This window comes from Mercenaria mercenaria, unplaced genomic scaffold (assembly GCF_021730395.1).
Source record: "Mercenaria mercenaria strain notata unplaced genomic scaffold, MADL_Memer_1 contig_4166, whole genome shotgun sequence".
NCBI lineage: Eukaryota > Metazoa > Mollusca > Bivalvia > Venerida > Veneridae > Mercenaria > Mercenaria mercenaria.
The window spans coordinates 1-22,544 of NW_026462375.1; the positions used below are offsets into that span (position 1 = coordinate 1).

At 35.8% G+C, this 22,544-nt stretch overlaps 1 protein-coding gene across 1 annotated transcript; it reads right to left on the reverse strand.

Moving 5' to 3' along the window:
• Window positions 1-83: 83 nt before the first annotated feature.
• Window positions 84-21,459, reverse strand: LOC123534050 (uncharacterized; the record flags this gene model as incomplete). The annotated part of the gene is given in 5 exon segments (XM_053534850.1): window positions 84-393; window positions 1,482-1,564; window positions 5,218-5,333; window positions 10,265-10,411; window positions 21,406-21,459. Coding segments are annotated over 4 exon segments (647 nt in total), but the record flags the coding sequence as incomplete, so codon positions are not given.
• Between the last annotated feature and the right edge of the window lie 1,085 nt (window positions 21,460-22,544).

Genomic DNA, 22,544 nt, shown 5'->3' on the forward strand with positions numbered 1-22,544 from the left:
CGGACTGTGGCGTCTGAATGCTTTGACTGGTACTCAAACTATTAAAGTCATTATCATGAGTTCTGTTATTGGTAACATTTGAAGTGTTATTTGGTTCAATTTTAGTTGCACGTATTGCATTCTGTGTATCAGTTGGTGGTCTGACAGGAGTAGTAGTGATTGGGTCTGGCGGATTAGCGCCTATCCTCACAGGTGACTGTCTATTAGGGGTGCGCGGGGATCCAGCAGGACTACTTATTCGAGCTCTACCAGGACTGGCAGGTGTCCGTGGGGATTTGTTCCCAGCAAGTTTTCGGGCCTCCCTCTCAGCGGCCTGTAGTTTACGCTGCTGCATCATGTCCTTAAGGATCTTGTCCATCTTTGCTTCCTTCTTCTGCGACTTCGGTACAGATCCTACAAAAGTTTAAAGAAATTAACACAAGTTTCTAAAGGGAGAATTTCGGTCTAACTTTCAATAAGTTTTACTTAAATTCTAATTTAAGGTTTGATTTGTATTTTTTGAAACAAGAAGATGAAAATGCCTTCAGTTAAGTAATATAATATGTTTCATAAGATTTAAAAGTTTTATATTTTCTCAAGACAATGTAGGATTATTTTCCACTAATTTTATAACTGTTACTGAGTCTTATTTTATTTATCTTGTCATATGGCGACTTTCCAGCTTTGATGGTGGAGGAAGACCCCAGGTGCCCCTCCATGCATTATTTCATCACCTGGGTAGAACCACTGACCTTCCGTAAGCCAGCTGGATGGCTTCCACACATGAAGAATTCAACGCATGAGTGAGGCTCGAACCCACATCGATGAGGGGCAAGTGATTTGAAGTCAGCGACCATAACCACTCGGCCATAGAGGCCCCCGTTACTCTGTCTTATTTTCAACTGAAAGCCTAAAATACCCTTCACCTTGACCTTTCACCCACTAACCACAAAATTAATAAGGGTCAATCTCTACTACTTAGCAATGTTTTTTGTTGTTCTTTTGTTTTGGATTTAACACCATTTTTCACCAGTATTTCAGTCATGTAACAGCACACAGTTAACATAACCCGTGTTCCTGGATTCAGTATCAGTACAAACCTGTTCTCTGCAAGTAACTGCTAACAACGTCTTTTATCAAATAGTCATGGAGAACATACGCCCCACTCCCAGTTTTGGAGACAGCTGTTATATCCTCACTTTGTGAGGTGGTGCACAAGTGCAAGAAAAACTCACCCCTATTTTTACTTTAAATGCCAGTGACAACACTGTAAATTTGTTGATCGTACTTAAAGGTTCAAGATATTGAGCAGAATGTTTTTTGTACAAGTCACTATGTCCTTGACCATTTACCCACTTATCTTACTATAAGTAATGTGCCTATCAAGTGAGGAACAAAGACCAAAGCATTCTTAGGTTGTTTCTTTTCTTATAAGAAAGTAAATTGTTAACAAAGAGACAGAAAACAAATGGAGGCCCATTTTTCTGAAAGAGTGATCCTACCTGGAGTCCTCCTTGGTGTAAGAACAGCCTTGGTACCTCCTATATCATCTTCATCAAAATCAAACTCATTTGGTATGGTGGGTCTGAAAATATATATACAGAGTTTTCATACACTGGACAGGATACCAGAGAATGCCATCTGCATTTGGTAAGTTCATAGCTACTAAAGCATTATCCTTTCATGAGTATCTTTATTTATAAATACTGAGCAATTAGTCTTTCCTAAATTAATGCTTGATAATTATCTCCATGTAACATCACTCAGCAACATAACGTTGAGTGATGCAACAGCAGTCAGTTATACCAGTACTTTTTTAAAATTTCTAACCAGGTTTAACATTTTATTCTCAAATGGACCGCTGTCAGTATCAGCCTTTCATTTCAACAAATAAATGGCAATAAACAAGAGGGTCATTGACCCTAAAGCGCTCACATTTGTACAAGGCTTCAAGTGTGTGTTTTATAAGTACAGAGTTAGGTTTCTTCTACGTTAGCCTATATTTTCTTGCACACCAGACTGGCGTTTCCGGTGATTTTACCCATGCCGGTAAAACCCATCCGGCACCCCCCATGCCGGATGACTCTCGTGCTGTTAAGGACAACTAGTGATCCATGCACTGAATATGTAACATACAAAAACAATCAGGTACCTTGATAGTTTCTCTCCGTTCCTTACAGTGTACTTCTCGATTCAAAATATGTTGTTTTAAGGTAAGGACATACTGTTACACTACAAACAATAAAACTAACAAGAGCTGTCCATAAGACAGTGCGCTCGACTTTTCTCAGTGCTTGACTCTGAGTTAGAGCTTTGCCAGTAAAAAAAAATTCCAAGTTAAGAAGAGACAGAACTGTCAAAATTCAAACCAGAGTAATGGGGATTGCTTCTTCTGGTGTAGACTTTCATAGTAAATAAATAGTTTAAAATAAATAAATAAGTTTAAATTTCAAGTCAAAAGCTTTAATAATAACAGAGATATTTGACTTTATCAAAAATTTTAACAAAAAATTCTAAGTTAAAACGGGCATAATTCTGTCAAAATTCAAACAAAGTTATGGGGTTTGTTTCTCCTAGTGTAGACTTTGATAGTAAATAAGTATTTTAAGTTTCAAGTCAATAGCTTTGATAGTAACAGTGATATTTGAATTTATCAAAAATTTTAACAAAAAATTCTATGTTAAAAAGGGGCATAATTCTGTCAAAATTCAAATCAGAGTTATGGGAATTGTTTCTCCTGGTGTAACTTTGATAGTAAATAAGTATTTTAAGTTTCAAGTCAATAACTTTGACAGTAACAGAGATATTTGTCTAAAATATCAAAAACTTTAACCAACGGCAACGCCGACGCCAACACTGGGCAAGTGCAATAGCTCTACTTTTTCTTCGAAAAGTCGAGCTAAAAAGGAACTTTGTTATATGTTAATTTCCCACGCTTTGTGTATATACTCTACTACAAGAAAGAGTGCATTTCTATTTGCTTTATTTATCATTCTTATTTTTTTGTAAAATACAATATGCAAAAAAATCTGTCAGAATAAAAAGCTTATATGTATGCAAGAAAAATATCAATCATTTGTTTACAAATCGGATAGAAATATCCGTCCCGAGGGCACCTGTGCATGGGCAGTAACTCGGCTAGCCTCGTTACCGCCCAATGTGCAGGTGCCCTCGAGATGGATATTTCTATCCGATTCATAAACACATGACAGATATTATTAATATACGTAACACACACACTTTTGAACCTAGGGCAATAATTTGAACAATTATGGTAGACATTACAAATCTGATATCACACGTCAAATATCAAGGCTCTAGCTATTATTGATTCATAGAAGAAAAGTGACCACGACCCTAGCAGCCATGTTTTTTGACAAATCGGAATAATTTGAACACTCTTAATAGAGGGTCACACAAGAACCATTAAAATTTTGTGTAAAACTATTTTAAAATTGTGGAGTTTTGAGTTATGTTTCTTGCTGTACAGGGTAAGCTATTGATGGTGAACAAGTGTTGCAAGTTTCAAAGCAATAGCTTTGATAGTTTAGGAGAAAAGCTGACCTAAACATAAAACTTAACCAGGCAACGTCAATCAAGTGATGACAATAACTCATCATTTTTTTCTCCTCAAAAAATCCGATGAGCTAAAAAGAAGATTTTTGAAGTTTCCACTATATATATATATACACTGTATAGGGAAAAGTGACCACGCCCTCTGGCGGCCATGTTTTTTGACAAATCAAAGTTATTTGAACAATCTTGTTAGAGGGTCACACAAGGACCATTTGTGTAAAATTATTCTAAAATCGGGCCAGCAGTTTCACACAAGAAGATTTTTAAAGTTTCCACTACATACATATAGGGAAAAGTGACCACGCACATTGAAAGACGGCGTTAAAACCCAAAACAAACAAACAAACTCTGGCCATGTTTCTTGAGGAATCAAAAGAATTTGAACAATCTTGGTAGAGGGTCACACAAGGACCATTTGTGCAAAATTATTCTAAAATTGGGCAAGCAGTTTCACACAAGAAGATTTTTAAACTTTCCACTATATACATATAGGGAAAAGTGACTACGCACTCTAGCGACCATGTTTTTTGACAAATCAAAATAATCTGAACAATTTTGGTAGAGGGTGACATAAGGACCACTTGTCTGAAATTATTTCAAAATAGGACCATAGGTTTAGGAGGAGATGTCGTTTGAAGTTTTTTTCTATTTTTAGCTCTGGCAGCCCCTATGTGCAACCAAGCAGAACCGTTTGAATAAATTTGGTAGCGGACCACCCAAGGAACATCATGGCCAAGTTTCATCAAAATCCATACATTGGTTTTGGAGGAGATGTCGTTAAACACAAATGTTGACGATGGACAGACGACTTGATGCACGCACGACGGACACAGCATGATCACAATAGCTCACCATGAGCACTTTGTGCTCAGGTGAGGTAAAAAGACATATAAGCTATTCGTGTAGCACAGCAGAAGTGTCCTCATTCATGTACATTTCTTCATTTTTCTCAAAGCAAAATGCACTAAACATACAAAATGTTTCCCCGAGAGTATGTCCCTCCAGATATGAAATCTATTAAGGCTGCTTTTTTACTCTATTTTATAATCAGAATCCATGCCAGCAGAATCTGGTTATTTTTATCTGTGAGGTAGTTAATTTATAGCCGTAAAACTGTAATACAATCATCTTTATCCCGTAAAACCACACCGGACTGGATTTTCTTTGTGCATTAGTGCTTGCTTTAGCACTATGGACTTCGTTAACACATTCAAACACATGGTTAGCACTGACATCATACAAACTGTCTTTATTATCTGGCGCAGTGCATGTGTATCGTTATGGCGCCCTTTGCACAAAAAAGGGACAGGAAACAAACCCAAATCGACAATAAGCACTACAATGTGTGATGTTATCAAGTATGGGATACATGTATGTACCGCAAAAGAAAAAACATATTTTACGAAGTTAAATGGCTTAGATCCAAAATTTCTTGTAGCTGTGTTTTCAGGAGCAATAGTTTGTTTGTATCAAACCATCTGTCGTACTTGTAACCCCAGTTCTCATTTTGTACCCTTAGCTTTCTTAGGTAACACAACAAATATCCCCAAGTCACAAAAAAGCAGTGGGAACACTTAACCCACACAGGGTTTATTATGTGTTGATTCATGGTATGACTCAAATTGTGAAATTCACAATATACATGTATGTAATAGCACTCACTTTTTCTCCTCTTGTTTCACTGGTGTTATCACTTGTTCTTCTTTCGTTACCTCTTCCTCTTTCACATCGGAATCTGGATGTCGACGTCCTGGACACTTCCAGTGCAAGTCCAACACCTACAAACAAAGATCACATCAACATGATGGAAGGTGACAACACAGTACAATGTGATTGAAAAGCTATAAAACAATACTAAACTCTAACATTACTTGATTTCAGAAGAAACAATCTATGTACTCAAGACTGTTTTTCCATCCATTTAGGAAAGCCACCAACTCTGGTTGAATAATTTTTGGATTTTGTGGAATGATGTTTTAATAATTGTTCAAAAGTAAGTGTTGTCTAATTAATTAAAGCTTAAAAAGTAACAAAATAATTGTGACAACACAACAAAAACTCTAAAACCTAACAGTCATTGGGGAATTTTTAGTTCAGAACTGGGAACAAGAGGGTCATGATGACCCTAAATCGCTCACCTGAGTAATATGAGCCACATGTTTCAAATGGCAAACTGACGCTAAAATATTAGAAAGTAGGTCAGTAGGTCACATTCATGGTCACTGAAAGACAGTTTTAAGATTGGTGTGCAAAACTGTACATGTCATCCAAATTTCAAGGCTGTATCTTAAACAACAAGAACGTAGGTCAGTAGGTCAAGGTCACAGTCCAGTGATTCCTAATTGCTTGGGTCATCAGGTAATTACAATTAAACAGCCTAGGAAATATTACCTGATAATTTTTGAAATATTTTTTCCTATAGTATATAACTCATAATTATAACAAGTGACCCCCAGGCCGGGGCCTCTTTTCACCACAGGCAGGCCTCGATCTTAACCTACTTTTGCTGGTAGCCAGCAGGGCTACCAACTTGTGAAATCAAGTAGCCCGATCAGGTTTCTGGTAGTCCCGTTTTGGAAAAGAGAAAAATATATTACAGTCTTCGCCTTAATTTTTTTCAGCACTTGTCATTTCAGGCAAGTAAGTTAAGAAAACCACTTGCCCAAAAAACATTTTTAATTGCCCGAAATCATTTTGTTTAAAAAATATGATGCATTTTAGTTTATGCTTGATTCAACATTCAGTTATTTAAAGTGTAGGCAACTAAACTACTCACACTATCCATGGGCAGGCTAAGCCAACGTAAGTGGATAACATGTTGCAATATTCAAGTAACTAGCAGACAGAAATTATGGGAGAAAACTGTAGAAAAAAAGTAAGACATATACCAGTATCTAGTTATATGCCAGGTATGGGGTTCAAATTTGCACTACCCTTCTAAAACTTACTTTTTAGTCAGGGCTTTTAAAATATAGTGTACCTGTTCAAATCTAACTGCAATAATGGATCTGGCTGGTTAGCCCCACACTCCCACTCCACCCACCCCCAAAAATGTTGTGTTTCTGGTGGCCAAAAAAGTAGGGTCGGTAGATCGGTATGTTCTTTTTTTAAGCACTATTATCAAGTAAATGTAGCCTATTATCACAGTCCGGGGCGACGTGGACAAAATAATATGTCCATAATCATCATCAACCCACCCGTGTTTAAAGCGAAAAAAAAAAACCATCAATTATCGGTAATTATTCTGTTGTTAAACAAGTGATTGGCCTTGTTTTCATTATCAATTAAAACCCTCTCAAAGAGCTAAAAGAAGTGTGTCGGCATCACGGCATCTGAAGTGGAGATCAAAGCGGTATAATTGCCCGAGATTGTCATGGCATTACGTCATGTTTTCGCGCCATGTGACACATCACTGTCTGATCGTACGGCCTCGGTTCTTTAAACTGCTGAGAAGAAATCAGTAAAAAAGGTTTCTTCTTTATTTTTTTTTTCAAGCGAATGCAAGGGCGTAGGAGCTGGGGCGGCAATATTTCGAGGAGTGGCGAAATGCCGAACTTGTAAATTTTTGGAAAGGCTAGAAACTATAATTGAAAATAAAAACAGCGGTCTTCCATTTATCATGAAGTGCATCGGCGACTGATATGTACACAAAATCTTGTCATATCGCTGACACCTTGCTAGATCACCTTGGTGACATGGTATTGTACAAAATCGATAATCCGCAACGACCAAGGTCGCTGTATTTTCACGCAACGCAGACTCGGATTATAGGCAATACATTAATTTAATTAATGAAAGTTAATTGTATTTAACTGCTTACTGCCAAAATTGCTATTAATGTTGTGTCTCAAATTCTGCCGACAAAGGAAAGTATCTTGAGTAAAACCTGGAACAACTGATACGTATTAGACCTTCCTGGTAAAACACAAACGCAGATCGAGATCTTTTAGATGTCTTTACATAAAATATATTAAATATCTTTGACACTTAAACATATTGTTTGAAAATCAAAGGCACCAATCATAATGATTAAATTCAACGCATAAAATGTAGAAAAGTTCTCATAGATTTTACAGACCTAATTAAATTAACAAGTATTACAGCTTCTACATAAAAATATAAAAGGCCAATCAGCCTCGCAATTTTGCATTTCCAAATCGATCATTTGGTTAAAAGAACCCCGAACTCCGTTCATTCAACCCTAAACAGGGAACTGCGTTTTACCTTTATAATGCCATTTAATGACTAAAATGCCACAAAGATTGGATTACCTCTTTAAGTCAGGGTATTGTGCTCGATCCCCTACTTTGATTAATTACTGGTTTTACCCTGGCAAGACATTGTCCTATCTAACATCGTGCCGCCATTACAGTGTTTAAACATAGTAAACTGTAAATAGGGGTGAAAACTCGAAAAAAAGAAACGACCATGTTCAACAGATACTGAGCAGTCCAAGAAGTCGCCAGATGGCACCATTTACTCTAGCTATATGCAAAATTTTCCCGGATCCTGTTCATAGGAGGGGGACCCCACCTCCCAAACCCACCCCCTCCGCCGCCCCAATGCTCAAATCGTCCCTACGCCCCTGGAATGTGCAATATCCCGTATAAACTGACAGGTAAATGTGTCAAACAATATTATTTACGTTCACGAGGTCCCGTAACCTATTCATCCGCACTTGCAGAAATCTGTTTGCCAAAAAATCATTTTACTCCATGTATTTAAATTGCTGCCGCTTTTTAATAATTTAAGATTTTTTAATTCTGTTTTTAGTACTTTCTTGTCAGAAGTCTGAATTTTATGACCATAGTACGTATTATTTATTTACTTTTAGAAATAAATAAATAAATAAGATCGTGCTGTTTGAAATTTTACAAATAATTGTATGAAACTTCGATTGTTTTTATAAAATTTTGCCTACATTTCTGTCGACATTTTATTAAGATCGTTATAGAATTCAAACTGTATTACTTCTAAAGCGGGGCTGAAAATTTGAAGCGATTATATCAAAAAATTAATGCACTACAAGCGTTTTTTGTGTACGTGTCGATAAACATTTAAGTAGCGGCGATACGATAGGTTGCACGTGCTCGTGGAATGGAAAATTACTGGCATGACGTTTTGATATCTTTACGATTCGCGGGTAAATTCTAGTCAATCCAGGTAATGCACTACAAGCGTTTTTTGTGTACGTGTCGATAAACATTTAAGTAGCGGCGAAACGATAGGTCGCACGTGCTCGTGGAATGGAAAATTACTGGCATGACGTTTTGATATCTTTACGATTCGCGGGTAAATTCTAGTCAATCCAGGTAATTTTCGTGTTATGCGGACCGGAAATACCGTTGTCATTTAAAAAGAAACATCAGATAAATTGGTGAAATTTCACGCTTTTATTATTAACAAGTTTGAAAACTTAGTAGCCCGACGGACTACCCAGCTTGGGAAATTCGGTAGTCCGTCTGAGATCGAGGCCTGACAGGGGCATAATTTGAACAAACTTGTTAGAGATCCACCAGGAAATGTTACATACCAAATATCAGACAAGAAGATCTTTATCTTTTTTCTATATACGTCTAAGTTACAATTAGTACCCGCAGGGCAGGGCCTCTTTTCACCATAGGGCCATAATTTGAACAATTTTGGTAGAGAAACACTAGGAAAGGCAACATACTTAATATCAAAAGCCTAGGCCTAGTTTTTTTACTATATATAAGTCTATGCAAAACTTGTGACCCCCGGGGAAGGGCCTCTTTTCACCCAAGGGGCACAATTTGAACAATCTTGATAGAGGACCATAAGATGATGTCAAATGCCAAATATCAAGGCTCTGTACCTTGCAGTTTTGGACAAGAAGTTTTTCCTATTTGTTGCCACGGCAACCAGAGTTTTGCATAGAATTAAATTCTTTGAACAATTTTGAAAGGTGACCACCCAAGGATTATTCCTGTGAAGTTTGGTGTAATTCTGCTTAGTGGTTTTCAAGAAGAAGTCTTTTTTTTTAGAAAATGTTGACGGACACACGACTGACGACGGACACTGAGCGGTCACAATTGCTCACCATGAGCCTTCGGCTCTGGTGAGCTAAAAACAATACTTATGATTTGCTTTGGGAATGCCTCCTTTTACCAGAAAGACGTGGTTTTACTGGAAAAAAGCCCTATGACTTAGAGGCCTGTACTTCCAAGGAAAGAAGGCTTTGCGTGTATTAGTGTTTTACACTACGAGGGGTGAATGTGAAAAAGTTCTAAGTGCTTCTTTATTTATACGCACTTAGAACTCTTTCGCATTCACCGGCTAGTACTATTGTACACCGGGCATGTCAGAGAACCAGACTGTCTATTCCCAAAAAGTTAGGCTAAGTTAGCCGAAACGGTCCGTATCTAAAAAGGGGGCTTAATCTCACTCTGTCCCTCTGGTCAGATAGCACTGTGTCTGTACTACATGTAGTAGAGAATAACTGAAGTTATATATAAAGATTCTACCTACCAATTAGTTTACAACTTTACAAATAAAGATTTGATAGAGGAGACTTTTAGTAGTCAAACAACAAGTAATGAAGTTATTTCATATTCTGACAATTTTCATCTAAGTCAACCAAAAAAAAACCCAATTATTCCATTCAAGTTTTATTATGTATTTTGAAAACTAATCTATCTTCACAAATATATTCTTCTATCCTGAATGAATAAAGCCGCTATAAAGTTACCTTCTTAGATTGAAGCTGTTCAAACACTTTAAGAATATCTTCTGCCTTCGGCTCCCAAGTTCCTTTCTTTTCCTTACCCGGATTATATGTCTCATCGTCGCTCACCTCACACCAGACTTCCTCTTCTACAGCTGTCATATTTATTCTCTGGAAAATTAAATGTTTACCATCATTATTGATATTGATATGCCTCATTTTGAGGTTTGCTTTTTTCAGTATTTGTACGGGGCCATATTATCATCTACTCACACCAATACTCGGTTCTTTCTACAGATATTCAAGCAAAAGGTCAAAGGTCATTCTGAATATAGAATAATCTTGTTTCGGGTCAAAGGTCATTCTGAATACAGAATAATCTGGTTTTGCTTTTTTAAATTGTTATGGAATACTTACAAGGCTGTGAGTCAGGCGTTTTGAGCTATGAGTTTCACAAGGTGAAAATGTGCATTTTTGACTATTTCAGGGGCCATAACTCTAAAAATAGGGGGCGGGGCCAGACAAAATAGGAGGTGGGCAAGTTCATAACATGATAAAGTCTCAAGCAAGGTTTCATCAATTTATATCAAATACTTTTCGAGCTAGGCGCATCACGAACTTCGGACGGACGGGCGCACGCACGCACGGAAGGATGGACGGATGCACGGACAAGACCAAATCTATATGCCCCCACCACTCATGGGGGGTGGGGGGGGACAAAAATGTATTTAAAATTATAATGAATGTTCCATACTATTGTTTTCTTTTTCACTTTTAATGCAGTTGGAGATCAGTTCATCCACAATATCCCAAACCGATGTGGTCACCGCAATATCCATTCTCCCAAAAGATGTCATCCAGTATTGGTGACACTACATCCTCACAAACAGATAACTATCATTGTTGAACTGCAAAATATCCCACTAATTTGTTTGTTTGTGCTGCAACAATGTTTTTTTCTGCAACCTCTTTTACATTTTGTCGGCGTAAAATTGTTTACAAAGCGTCCAAATAACAACGATCAGCCGACTGAATGGTCCTGTGATTTTTCTGATAAATTGCAACCTGTTCTGTGGTAACGTATAACCAGTCAGTCAAATCTAGCGTTAAAGTCTCATACCCGTTCTAGTGATAAGGAAAATGTGATACGCAAGCAATTTTTTATGAATTGGGTATTAGGAATTTTACTTGCATTTCAGCAGGAAGGTCTAATACTGGGAGTAGAAACTTCGTATAAATCAATACATTTATCTGTATTATGTTGTCGTCCATATCTGTAAATATCGACCAGTCGTTAGCGATCAATATTTTGTTTTCGCCACAATCGATTAGCGTGTAATTAGCATATTACCTCATGTTAATCATGGAGCTATAACACTTATTGTTCAAAATGTTCAGGGTTCCCGCTGTCGGTCGCCAATGGCGCCAAATGCGACAAAATGTAAACTCTGGCGCTAAAAATCTTCAATTGGCGAATTTCATTGGCGCCTACAAGATAATCGTCGATCTGATCTTCTGATCTTTCTCAAGGACGCAATAACAGATTATCCGATATTTAACACTAAACGAAGACAATACACAACATGTCAATATCGATTTACACCTCGGGGCATAATTTAAAACTTCGCAGAGTCACTAGAGCGTTCCTCCACGCAAGAACGATTATCAGTCAATTTGATTCGCCAAATTTAGCCCTGCCTACTTACACGAAAGCAAATGAAATGAAATATTAGCTGCGTGCCTTGTCTAATGCACCACCCTTTTTATGATGCAAAAAACGCGAGGTTATTTTAATGACAATCCGATTCCTTGAAGTAATCGAGGCTGAGAAAATGCCGGAAATAATGACATGTCAAAGCGCGAACAAAAGATACACATATTCTCCGATCTTAAACAGATAAATTTTGCATAAGCGTTGTTTAATCTACGCGTTTGTAAATTTCAGTCGTGGTCGTATAATTTCAATAGAAGAATTTTTGAGATACAGATGAACTAAATCAGTTTTTTTACGTGCCCAACGTAAAGCATTGATACACTGATAATTTTAAAAAGCTCAATCCCAAAGCTTCAAAACAAAGTGCTAATAATACCTGTAGGTGGTATTTTCGCTATACATTAGTATGTATGAAAGGTTATAGAAATTTAGGATTATATATAATGAAACTTAAGCATTTTAAAAAGCTTTTTAAAAGTTATAAAATAATTTAAAACAACACTGTTTTTGATAAATGACCTAAATAAATTTTGAAATAAAAAGTTAAAAGAATAAAGAGATAAATATTCATGTTTTAAAAACATCTATTTAGTGAAAATGACCATTAAAGGGAGATAATTAAAAATGGCAAACTATATAAAGGGATAATTTTATAGATTGAGCAACTACTTTTGTTTAGAAAATGTTCTTGAAAATGGTTGAGAAGATTAAAAACTATTTTTGATTCAATGTGATATTAGGATAAATATTCATGTTTTAAAAAGATCTATTTAGTGAAAATGACCCTTAAAGGGAGATAATTAAAAATGGCAAACTATATAAAGTGATAATTATAAAGATTGAGCAATTACTTTTGTTTAGAAAATGTTCTTGAAAATAGTTGAGAAGATTAAAATCTATTTTTGATTCAATGTGATATTAGGATAGACTGGTTCAAGAGCAAATTGCATGGTTACTGTAAAGAATCAAATGAACAAGAGCTGTCTCCGTAGGATGACACATGCCCTCGATGGCACTTTGAATGAATAGTTATGGCCGATGTTAGAGTTTAGGACCTTTGACCTACGGAGCTGGGTCTTGCGCGCGACACATCGTCTTACTGTGTCACACATTCATGCATAGTTATTTTAAAATCCATGCATGAATGACAAAGATATGGACCGGACATGCCCATCAATGCACTATCATGAAAAATGATCTTTAATGTCTAAGTGTGACCTTGACCTTTGAGCTACGGACCTGGGTCTTGCGTGTGACATGTCGTCTTACTGTGGTACACATTCATGCCAAGTTATTTGAAAATCCATCATATGGACCGGACACGCCCATCAATGCACTATCCTTTAACATCTAAGTGTGACCTTGACCTTTGAGCTACGAACCTGGGTCTTGCGCAGGACACGCCGTCTTACTGTGGTACACATTTATGCCAAGTTATTTGAAAATCCATCCATCGATGACAAAGATATGGACCGGACACGCCAATCAATGCACTATCCTTTCAGTGCTCCAGCTAGCTATTAACAGCAGGGGACGCATCGCCTGTTCCGAAATTCGTTCCGCCCTGTTGCCCCGCCAGGCACCCTGCCCGTTTTACAACCATTCATTTCTTTTTTTAGCCAGACTTCCCTTTTTTGCCTCAGTGATTATAATACACTGCTTTATTGCCCCCTTTTTATCGAGTGACACATGCCGGTGGGGGGGGGGGGGGGCACTGACATAATTAGCAAACAATTAAACAATTACCTGCTGTAATCGTGCCCGAGGCAGACCATGATATTTTAGACTGCTCCACTAGCATTAAAATCACTGAACCTTAGAGTTAAAACAGTTTGCAAACCAGTCTGAAATCATTATCATTTCGCGCCACCTGTCAAAGTGTACTTTCGTTTTCGGTAATATAGTCGTAAATACCCCTTTATACACAACTGAAACTTAAGTCCAGAAAACAGACATTTAGATCTAATTAATAAAAATCGATCACAATCAAATTTAAATAGGAAAATATTTTGATTTTATCGTTTTACAAGTTTTTGAAATCGAAAGTAAGTTGTTGTCTGCTATGTGAAATTGCCGATTTTTCATGAAGATTTCTTTGAAATTAGTTTACTAAGATGTAATGACAGGGTACACTTTAATGTCAGATACTGTGAAATGCTGTTAAACTGTCTTTGCATCATAATATTTTTTCAAAAATATTGTTTAAACTGGACATTCGACGACTTTTAGAAAAAAATGTAACCATATCCGGATATAAAATTTTGGATACCCGGAATATGTCTATTACAAGTGCTAAACTTGCTTTTAGACTGTTGTAAGTTAAAAACTTTGCCCGATTTCATTTATTTATGTGGAAGTTTAAACTTTATTTTCTGTATATAATATGTTACAGGTATAAATTTATAAATATCAAGTAGCCTACATGGAGATGTGTACTGAAATTGTAACAAGTAAAATAGGCCTAAACAGATAGATATTGTTATTCAGTATGCAATTACAAAGAAATGTTACAAGTTGAAAATCAATGCCAAGTAAAATACAAACAGCAGAATTCTTAGTTAATAAATAGGTGCATTAGAGATGACAGACATAGCCTATTAAAAGACCATACCTAAAGTGTGCCAAAAAACATGCCTAAATTATATCAAATTCCATGCCTAAAGTATGTTAAAATGCACTGTATGCATGGACCAGTTATATTTTTTTCCCGGGGGAGCACGGTCCCGGACCGACCACCACCCCAGAAGTGCCCTTTTCAGTGCCAGCACCCTGCCCTTTTTTAATCCTAGCTGGAGCACTGTTACTGAAACTATCCCAATTAATTGTACCTGTATTTGATACCACCCTCACCCGCAGAAATGGACCAAGAGTTTCTCGTATTCCCGTGGATTAAGATTTGACTTTTCATCACAAATAAGTTGTAGAATTTAAAACATTAAAATTACCATTGTGTTATAAAACGATATATTCTGTTGTAAATACATCAAGAAATTGCATAATCAAAAATTTATGGCAAATTTGCTAACACCACTAAAAAACAAAAATAAGGATTTTTTTGAAAGGCAGTGGCTAGGTAGCCGGTTCCGGCTACCTAGACCAAAAGTCTACGTAGCCGGTTCTATTATATATGTACATATCATATATGAACACAGAAGTCAAGGTAGCCGGCTTTAATAAACTTTGTTATAAAGGATCATTATGTAAGTTAAATAAATTACAATTTTGTGACTTATAATTTACTAAAAATTTACCTGTTTATTTTGCCGTATTTACGCACTCATATGATATCGGCCCATATTATGTTATGTTTATCATTAAATGATCAAAGTGTCGTTATCGTCGTCGGCGTGTTTAAATGGCATGTTTATTAATTAAAAGTAAACTTTTTAATAAAATTTTGTAGTTTGTTGTAAATTGAAAAAAATAAATATTAAAAATTGATAGATGATTTCAATTGCCGGCGATCCTTTAGAATTTAGTCTTTTGATATGTACATGTAATTATACATTTCACATTTATCACGCTACCTTAGAATAAATGTTCAAACAAACAATTAGAACCAATCAAGATCATTGACTTATAGACAAACCGGCGAAGAAATTAATAAGTAATTAGTTAATTAATTAAAGACGCACAAAGAAGTGCGAAAAAGATGATTACTTAAAATTTTCACTTAAAAAAGGCATAGGAAATGATCAAACGCCATTATGTTCAGTAGAGCCGCATCATTTTGGCCAAGGCTATCAGCACGACGGTCGTGCCGACAATTTTCCTTATCCGCACGACCGTCGTGCCGATTATTTTCGTTATTCGCACGACGGTCGTGCCGATTATTTTCGTTATTCGCACGATGATCATGACTGAAAGTCATGTCGATTATTTTCGTTACTGATACAACTGAAAATACTGTATACATATGTGAAATTTAGTTTATCTTTTCTGAAGTTTTTTCCGTTTATTCCTTGGAAATTTTTTTTTAACTCTTTAACAAAAAGTTGCAAAACTGCACTTTTTATGCTTTAAACATGGTCAGTGATGTTAGAAATCAACTTACTGATGTCTCTTAAAAAATAACTAGAAAAATCGGACCTACCTACCCTATTTTTTTAGCATGCTACCGGGAATAATTTTTTAAAGCCTTATCAGATCTCCATAAAGTACAGTTTTTGCATGCACCTACCCGCATTATGTTGAATCACTTGCACACGATTTATTTAGAAACATTATATGAAAAGTAAAATAACGGCAATAAGATATGCTAATTAACTAACTGTTATTAATTATGCAAGAATATGTGTTCTTCGCATTCTTGACTTATTTGCAATTGATGAATTATTCAATTAATCATGATGCTATAACAGCTAGTATTTTTAACTAAGATACACCTTATTCCAAAAATAGAAACGCTACCGAAACACCCGTCGTGCGGATAAGAATACTAATCGGCACGACCGTCGTGCGAATAAGAAAAATAATCAGCACGACCGTCGTGCTGATAGACACTTCCCATCACTTTATGTACGATGATACTCTTTGTTTTATCTTTTCTTAACTGTTTGTTTTGTTTTCTTTAAAGATTGAATCACTGTATCTTGAATATGTATTGAGTACATTCTAACATAACAAAATTTCCGCCGATATGATATAAGTGCGTATATACGGCACAGGGTTTTTTCTCACCATTTTGGGAACATGACCCATACCCCTGGGATTGGGAATTTTCGCGGCATTTTTGCCAAATTGGGTAAAAGTACAAATTTCAATATCCATTCTTGTTAAAGCCAAAATGAACACAATTACTGATTTTTATGTTTAATTAACTGTAACTCAGTGTGATAAGATTTACAGATCAATTTCACAGACTTTCATATTCTTGAAACAGTCAACAAGTCAACCCTGGTAAGTTGTGCTGGTGAAAGCGACTGATGACTTTGTGGATACATATCCTCATCAGACTGACCAGTGACTCTTGGCTAAGTCGACTTCGTGCAGCCGCACATAGGTTCTTCATCAAACTAACACTAACAAGCTTTTGCACGGCTACTAAACGCTAGCGCCACCACCAAATTGTGGTGATAAGGAAAAGAGCTATCGACATTTCCGTGGTGCAGCTATCGCCCGTTTCTGCTTGTAAACACGTAAGTAAAGTTTATATTTTGTCTTATATTTTCATTAATACAACTTTTTTCGAAAATCGGAGAATGTAGTTCCGTGTATCAACACTTTTACTACAGGTTGGCTGTAATTTGATTAAAATATTATGCAAATTGTGGTGCCAGGAGCTTTTCTCCCGAATTTGACAGTGGCATATTTTCATATCGGCAAATATTCGAACACCATTCCGATGAATAGACACACTGTAAGAACATACCTGCGCATGCAAATGGTGTAGAAATGAATTACACGTATTCCTATACACCAACCAATTATGAAAAACACAGTAAAAAGTGAAAACACGATATTTTTGAAAGTGGTGGCGCTATCACTCAAGTGGTGGCGCTATACAGTAGTGGTGGCGCTATTGTGTATGATTAGTGGCTGATATATTCAATTTTAATATATGAAAATGTCTGTCTGCAAGCGACGGAAATTTCTACAATAATCGATGTTATCAACCTATCCCACACTACACCCAAATTACGTTACTCAACAAAATACATGTAGTAACCTCTATATGATCGCAAAATAATCTACATGTATCTGGATTCAGATTGTACATCTAAGCTCATTTAATCGATTGGAATTGAAAATGTACTGTACTCACTTTTCAGAAAGAATTGTGAAAGTAAGGTCTTCTGTTTACAATGACATGCAAACGACGTATAAAAAACAAAGGGGAGTAACTTTCAGAATCTTAATATAACAAATAAATTATACACTATCTTTAAATTATTTCCTGGACACAAATCTATGTTTGAAATAAAAGTATTGCTACTATTTTTCTTGGCCTTGAATTTAAAGTACTCTTACGTTTGTATTTAAGTAGAATATTTAAAAGTTAGAAATAATACTACATTAGCATCTTAAACAAAGGAAAATATTTACTTCGACTACAAGAGTCCCAAGGGTCAGTATTTTGTTCTTTTTTTTTCTTGGATAGAGAATGTTTCATAAAGGTAAGTAAACTATGATCGTGTTTTTCTTTCTTTAATAACATACTTCCCTGCAGGAAAATTATCAATTAGAGAATGTTGGTGTTAGTTTTGTTCCGAATGCGTCAGCAGTTCGTATTATTGAATGCCGTAACAGCGCCACCACTACTGTATAGCGCCATCACTAGAGTTACAGCGCCACCACTTTTAAAAATTCTGGTATATTTCTTCTAACCCGAGATTTTATTATTCATGGTGTGTGCGTATATAATTATTTATCATTTCTACACCATTTGCACGCGCAGGTATGTTCTTACAGTGTGTCTATTCATCGGAATGGTGTTCGAATACTTGCCGATATGAAAATGTGCCACTGTCAGATTCGGGAGAAAAGCTCCTGACACCACAATTTGCATATTATTTTAATGAAATCACAGCCAAACTGTAGTAAAAATGTTGTTACACGGAACTACATTCTCCGATTTTCGAAAAAGTTCTATCAATGAAAATATAAAACAAAATATAAATTTTACTCACCTGTTTACAAGTAGAAACGGGCGATAGCTGCACCACGGAAATGTTGATAGCTCTTTTCCTTATCACCACAATTTGGTGGTGGCGCTAGCGTTTAGTAGCCGTGTTTTGATAATGATTAATAATTAAGGCTTTTAGAATTAAATAAAAAATAAATGCAGGAACAGATTGTCCTACGACAGATTTTTAAAAATCACAGAATTAAGCACAACTACAATAATTCGAAGAGAAAGTCATCTTACACAAATATATAAAGCTGAATGTTTTAATGACTGTAAGTCTGGAAGAAGTTGAGTCAATCATTTTTCAACATTTTTTCCCAGCAATTTTTATCTGCTGACAGAAGTCACCAGGATATTTCACTGTGCTACAGAAGGCGATGATTGCATAACATTTCACCATTAAACTTCAAAATGAAAATTAAACGCTAGAAAGCCGTCACACGTAACAGGATAAAGTATGCTTGAACGTTGGTATCCGAAAAGATGTTATCCGAATTCCGAGTTATAACAGGTGCCCGCGAGCGTCGCTGTCCGTTGTTTTTCCAATATAACTCGAAAAATTTGGTAATTTAAACTTAATTCTCTTCCTTTTTATTATCTTAATCCAATGCTAGACAAATATAACCCCTAAATGCAAAATAAATAATATCATGTAAGATGAACGAACGTATTTTGTGTAAATTTCAACTCGAAATTTCGGAGTATAGTGACGCTTGCGGCCTGGCACTTTGAACTCAGATTTCGGCCTTATAAAAACATTTTGACAAATTATTTATGAAAACATAACTAGGGCATTGCATTTGTAATTGATTCATTGTAAACTCGATACGTTTTTATAACTTTATCGCTAAATTATCGGTTATTTTCATACCGATGTATTTTTTCAAATTTCAAGATGGCGGGCGACTTTTCATCGGGAATTTACAAATCAAGATGCGGGAGTAAAGACATATAAATTTGCTGTTTTTCTCGGTAAAACGGATCGATTTTTCTTGGATTTTTTTGGCTTTGAATTGGGAATTTTTTTGCTTCAATTGGGAAAAAAAGATACTATTTTCAATTGGGAACATGACCGAATAACGGCTATAAAATCGGGCAAAAAAAAACCATGCGGCAAATTAACAGGTATTTAACACAAATAATAGACAATAAATCACAAGAAATGTATTTTATTTAACTAATACAATGATCCTTATAATCCTTTATAGATACAGTTTATTAAAGCCGGCTACCTTTACTTACATGTTTCATATACGATATGTATATAGAGCCGGCTACCTAGACCTTTAGTCTAGCTGGAACAACTGATACGGGGACTGGAAACCGGCATTTATCTTATCTGATGCTGTCGTCCAATCGAAGCGTATGCGGTAGGTTATTCTGCTATTACTCAAACACTTACGCCTTACAGTTTAACTCGTCCTTTCAGTGAAAATCTGGGAAAGCATTTGTTGAATTTTTTGTTGAAAACAAAAGTTCTGCCATAAAATTATTGCCTGCATCTGTTTTTAATTGGAAAATATCTACATTAATGTTACTTTTCGCCCTGTGAAAATGGTTAAATCTAGACTTGTCTTACCCAGAGAGAAAGATGTCGTTTTTTACATGATATTTGCCTTGTTGATTCAGAGTATTTAGAATAAAAAAATCAGGACATATTTTAATGAAAATAGCAAGTCAAAACTGTAAACTGTTGCCTGAAAATATTTGTTTATGATATTGCTCTGTTCTTCACCATTTAAATGCGTGTTAAACCTAGATGATTTTCTGCAGTTTTATCTAAAAGTTCGGAATACTAAATGTAACTTCGTTGTCGGCCTTTTTTAAAAAAAATATTGTTATTTTAATTTAAATACATTGTATTTTCACAGATCAGTTTTAAGATTAAATTTATTAAACTAATTTTTGGAGTTTAAACAACAATTTCGTTTGAAACATTCCCTACGTTCAAGAAGAATGTTTGTTTCTGTATGTAGAAATCTGACATTATAAACAATAATTATAATTATGGCTCTACAAGATTAAGCAAAGTGTCAGCTTTCTGTTATTTTCCATTTTTTTTATTCAAATCCAACAAAAATCGGCCCTTTGATAAAGGTTTGAAGTTACGTGGTAAAATATTTCTTCAGGGAAGTGAGCTCGAGTTAATTCATAATAATTAAGCATATCACCACATGCAGTCCCATGCTGTTTTTGCTTCAGAATCCCTTTAGATCAATCTCTGATCATCTAATTATCGCCACTTAACATGTGACTGGTAAACCCTTTGAACAATAAGTGTTATAGCTCCATGATTAACATGAGGTAATATGCTAATTACGCGCTAATCGATAGTGGCGAAAACAAAATATCGATCGCTAACGACTGGTCGATATTTACAGGTATGGACGACAGCATAGTACAGATAAATGTATTGATTTATACGGAGTTTCTACTCCCCGTATTAGACCTTCCTAAGTCTAGGTAGCCGGAACCGGCTACATAGACTAAAGGTCTAGGTAGCCGGAACCGGCTACCAAGCCACTGCCTTTTTGAAAACTGAGTAAAATGCTGATAGTTTCGTCAACATGCATTCAAATCACTTGAAATTTTCAGTGTGTCAGTTTTGTACCAGTCCTGTCTAGAAAATAACAAACATTAAATTATTTGACAACTTGAAGGCAAAAAACGAGAATATGAGAAACCCTGAGAATACGAGAAACAGGGATATATCAGACACGCAACTTTTTATACTTAATCTTATGCTTTCCGCATCATATGTAGCACCTAATTTCATATTACAAAACAGTTGCAGAAGAAAATTATCTTATTGTGATAACCTACCGAAATTTACAAAAATTACCCGCCGAAAATTCAGTCTTGATAATTTCTATTTCGTCACCGGTGGGGCTAAAACCTAGATTCAGGAACACGTTTCCTCGGTTGTAGGTTAGACGGTACTAAATGTATCCGCCTAATAAAAAAATAAGGAAGTGGCTAGGGGTCAGGTAACCGGGCCTCTAGACCTGTAGTCCAGAGGTCCGGTATTAAATCAATATACATGTACTATAATATTATGCGCTGTATTACCGGTGTATAAAGTACAGTAGTTGCTAGAAATAAAAAGCTATGATCGAGTAATTGTCATAAAGTTGCCGTTATTACGTGTTTTTTATTTGTAAATATTTTATTTATAAATAGCTCTCACTCGGGTTGGAGGTATATTGAATTCAAATATGAAATTTTAACAGCGATTTCTGGTAGTCATCGTTATTTACTCAAGTTTTTTATTTGTTGTTTAAATCTAACGATTTTATATAATATGATTTCTTACCCTGTAAACATGAAGTCATTGGGCCAACGACGGAAAACCGTCAAAGGATAATCGTTGTTGGGCCACTGTTGGCCCAACAATGATTAATAAGTATTGTAAATACAGCCGTTGGGCCAACGTTGAACCAACTTTAAATTTCAGTCGGAGATATCTCTGCATAGGCCCAATATTGATTTTCAGGAAAGATTTACACAGAGAAAACATCGTTGGCCCAACGTTGGCCCATTTGAAATATTAATATAATAATTATATATTTTACAGGTCACTGTTTTATCACAAGCCCCTATAGGTAAACACTTTGTGTAGGTGTAACATGCAGTATTTAATTAAATACTTTTCTGCACCAATTCGTAATCATAGTTTGGACTAATTAAAAGTAATACTTATCTGCAGCCGTAATGATATTTTGAACTATTTCAAATCTACTACCTGGAGAATCTAATTTGTGGGAAAAAAATATTGAAGAAAAAACTGCTGTAATAAATATTTAATTTTGTACAACCATCAAATGTTTACAATAAACCTACTGACTGTTCAAGAACATGAACTCTCGTTAACCCGAGTTATGTAAGAAATCCCAGAAAATGTGGTTAATTTTACTCTCCAGACGAGATTTCTAGATGCATAGACATGTGAAGTAAAGGAAACT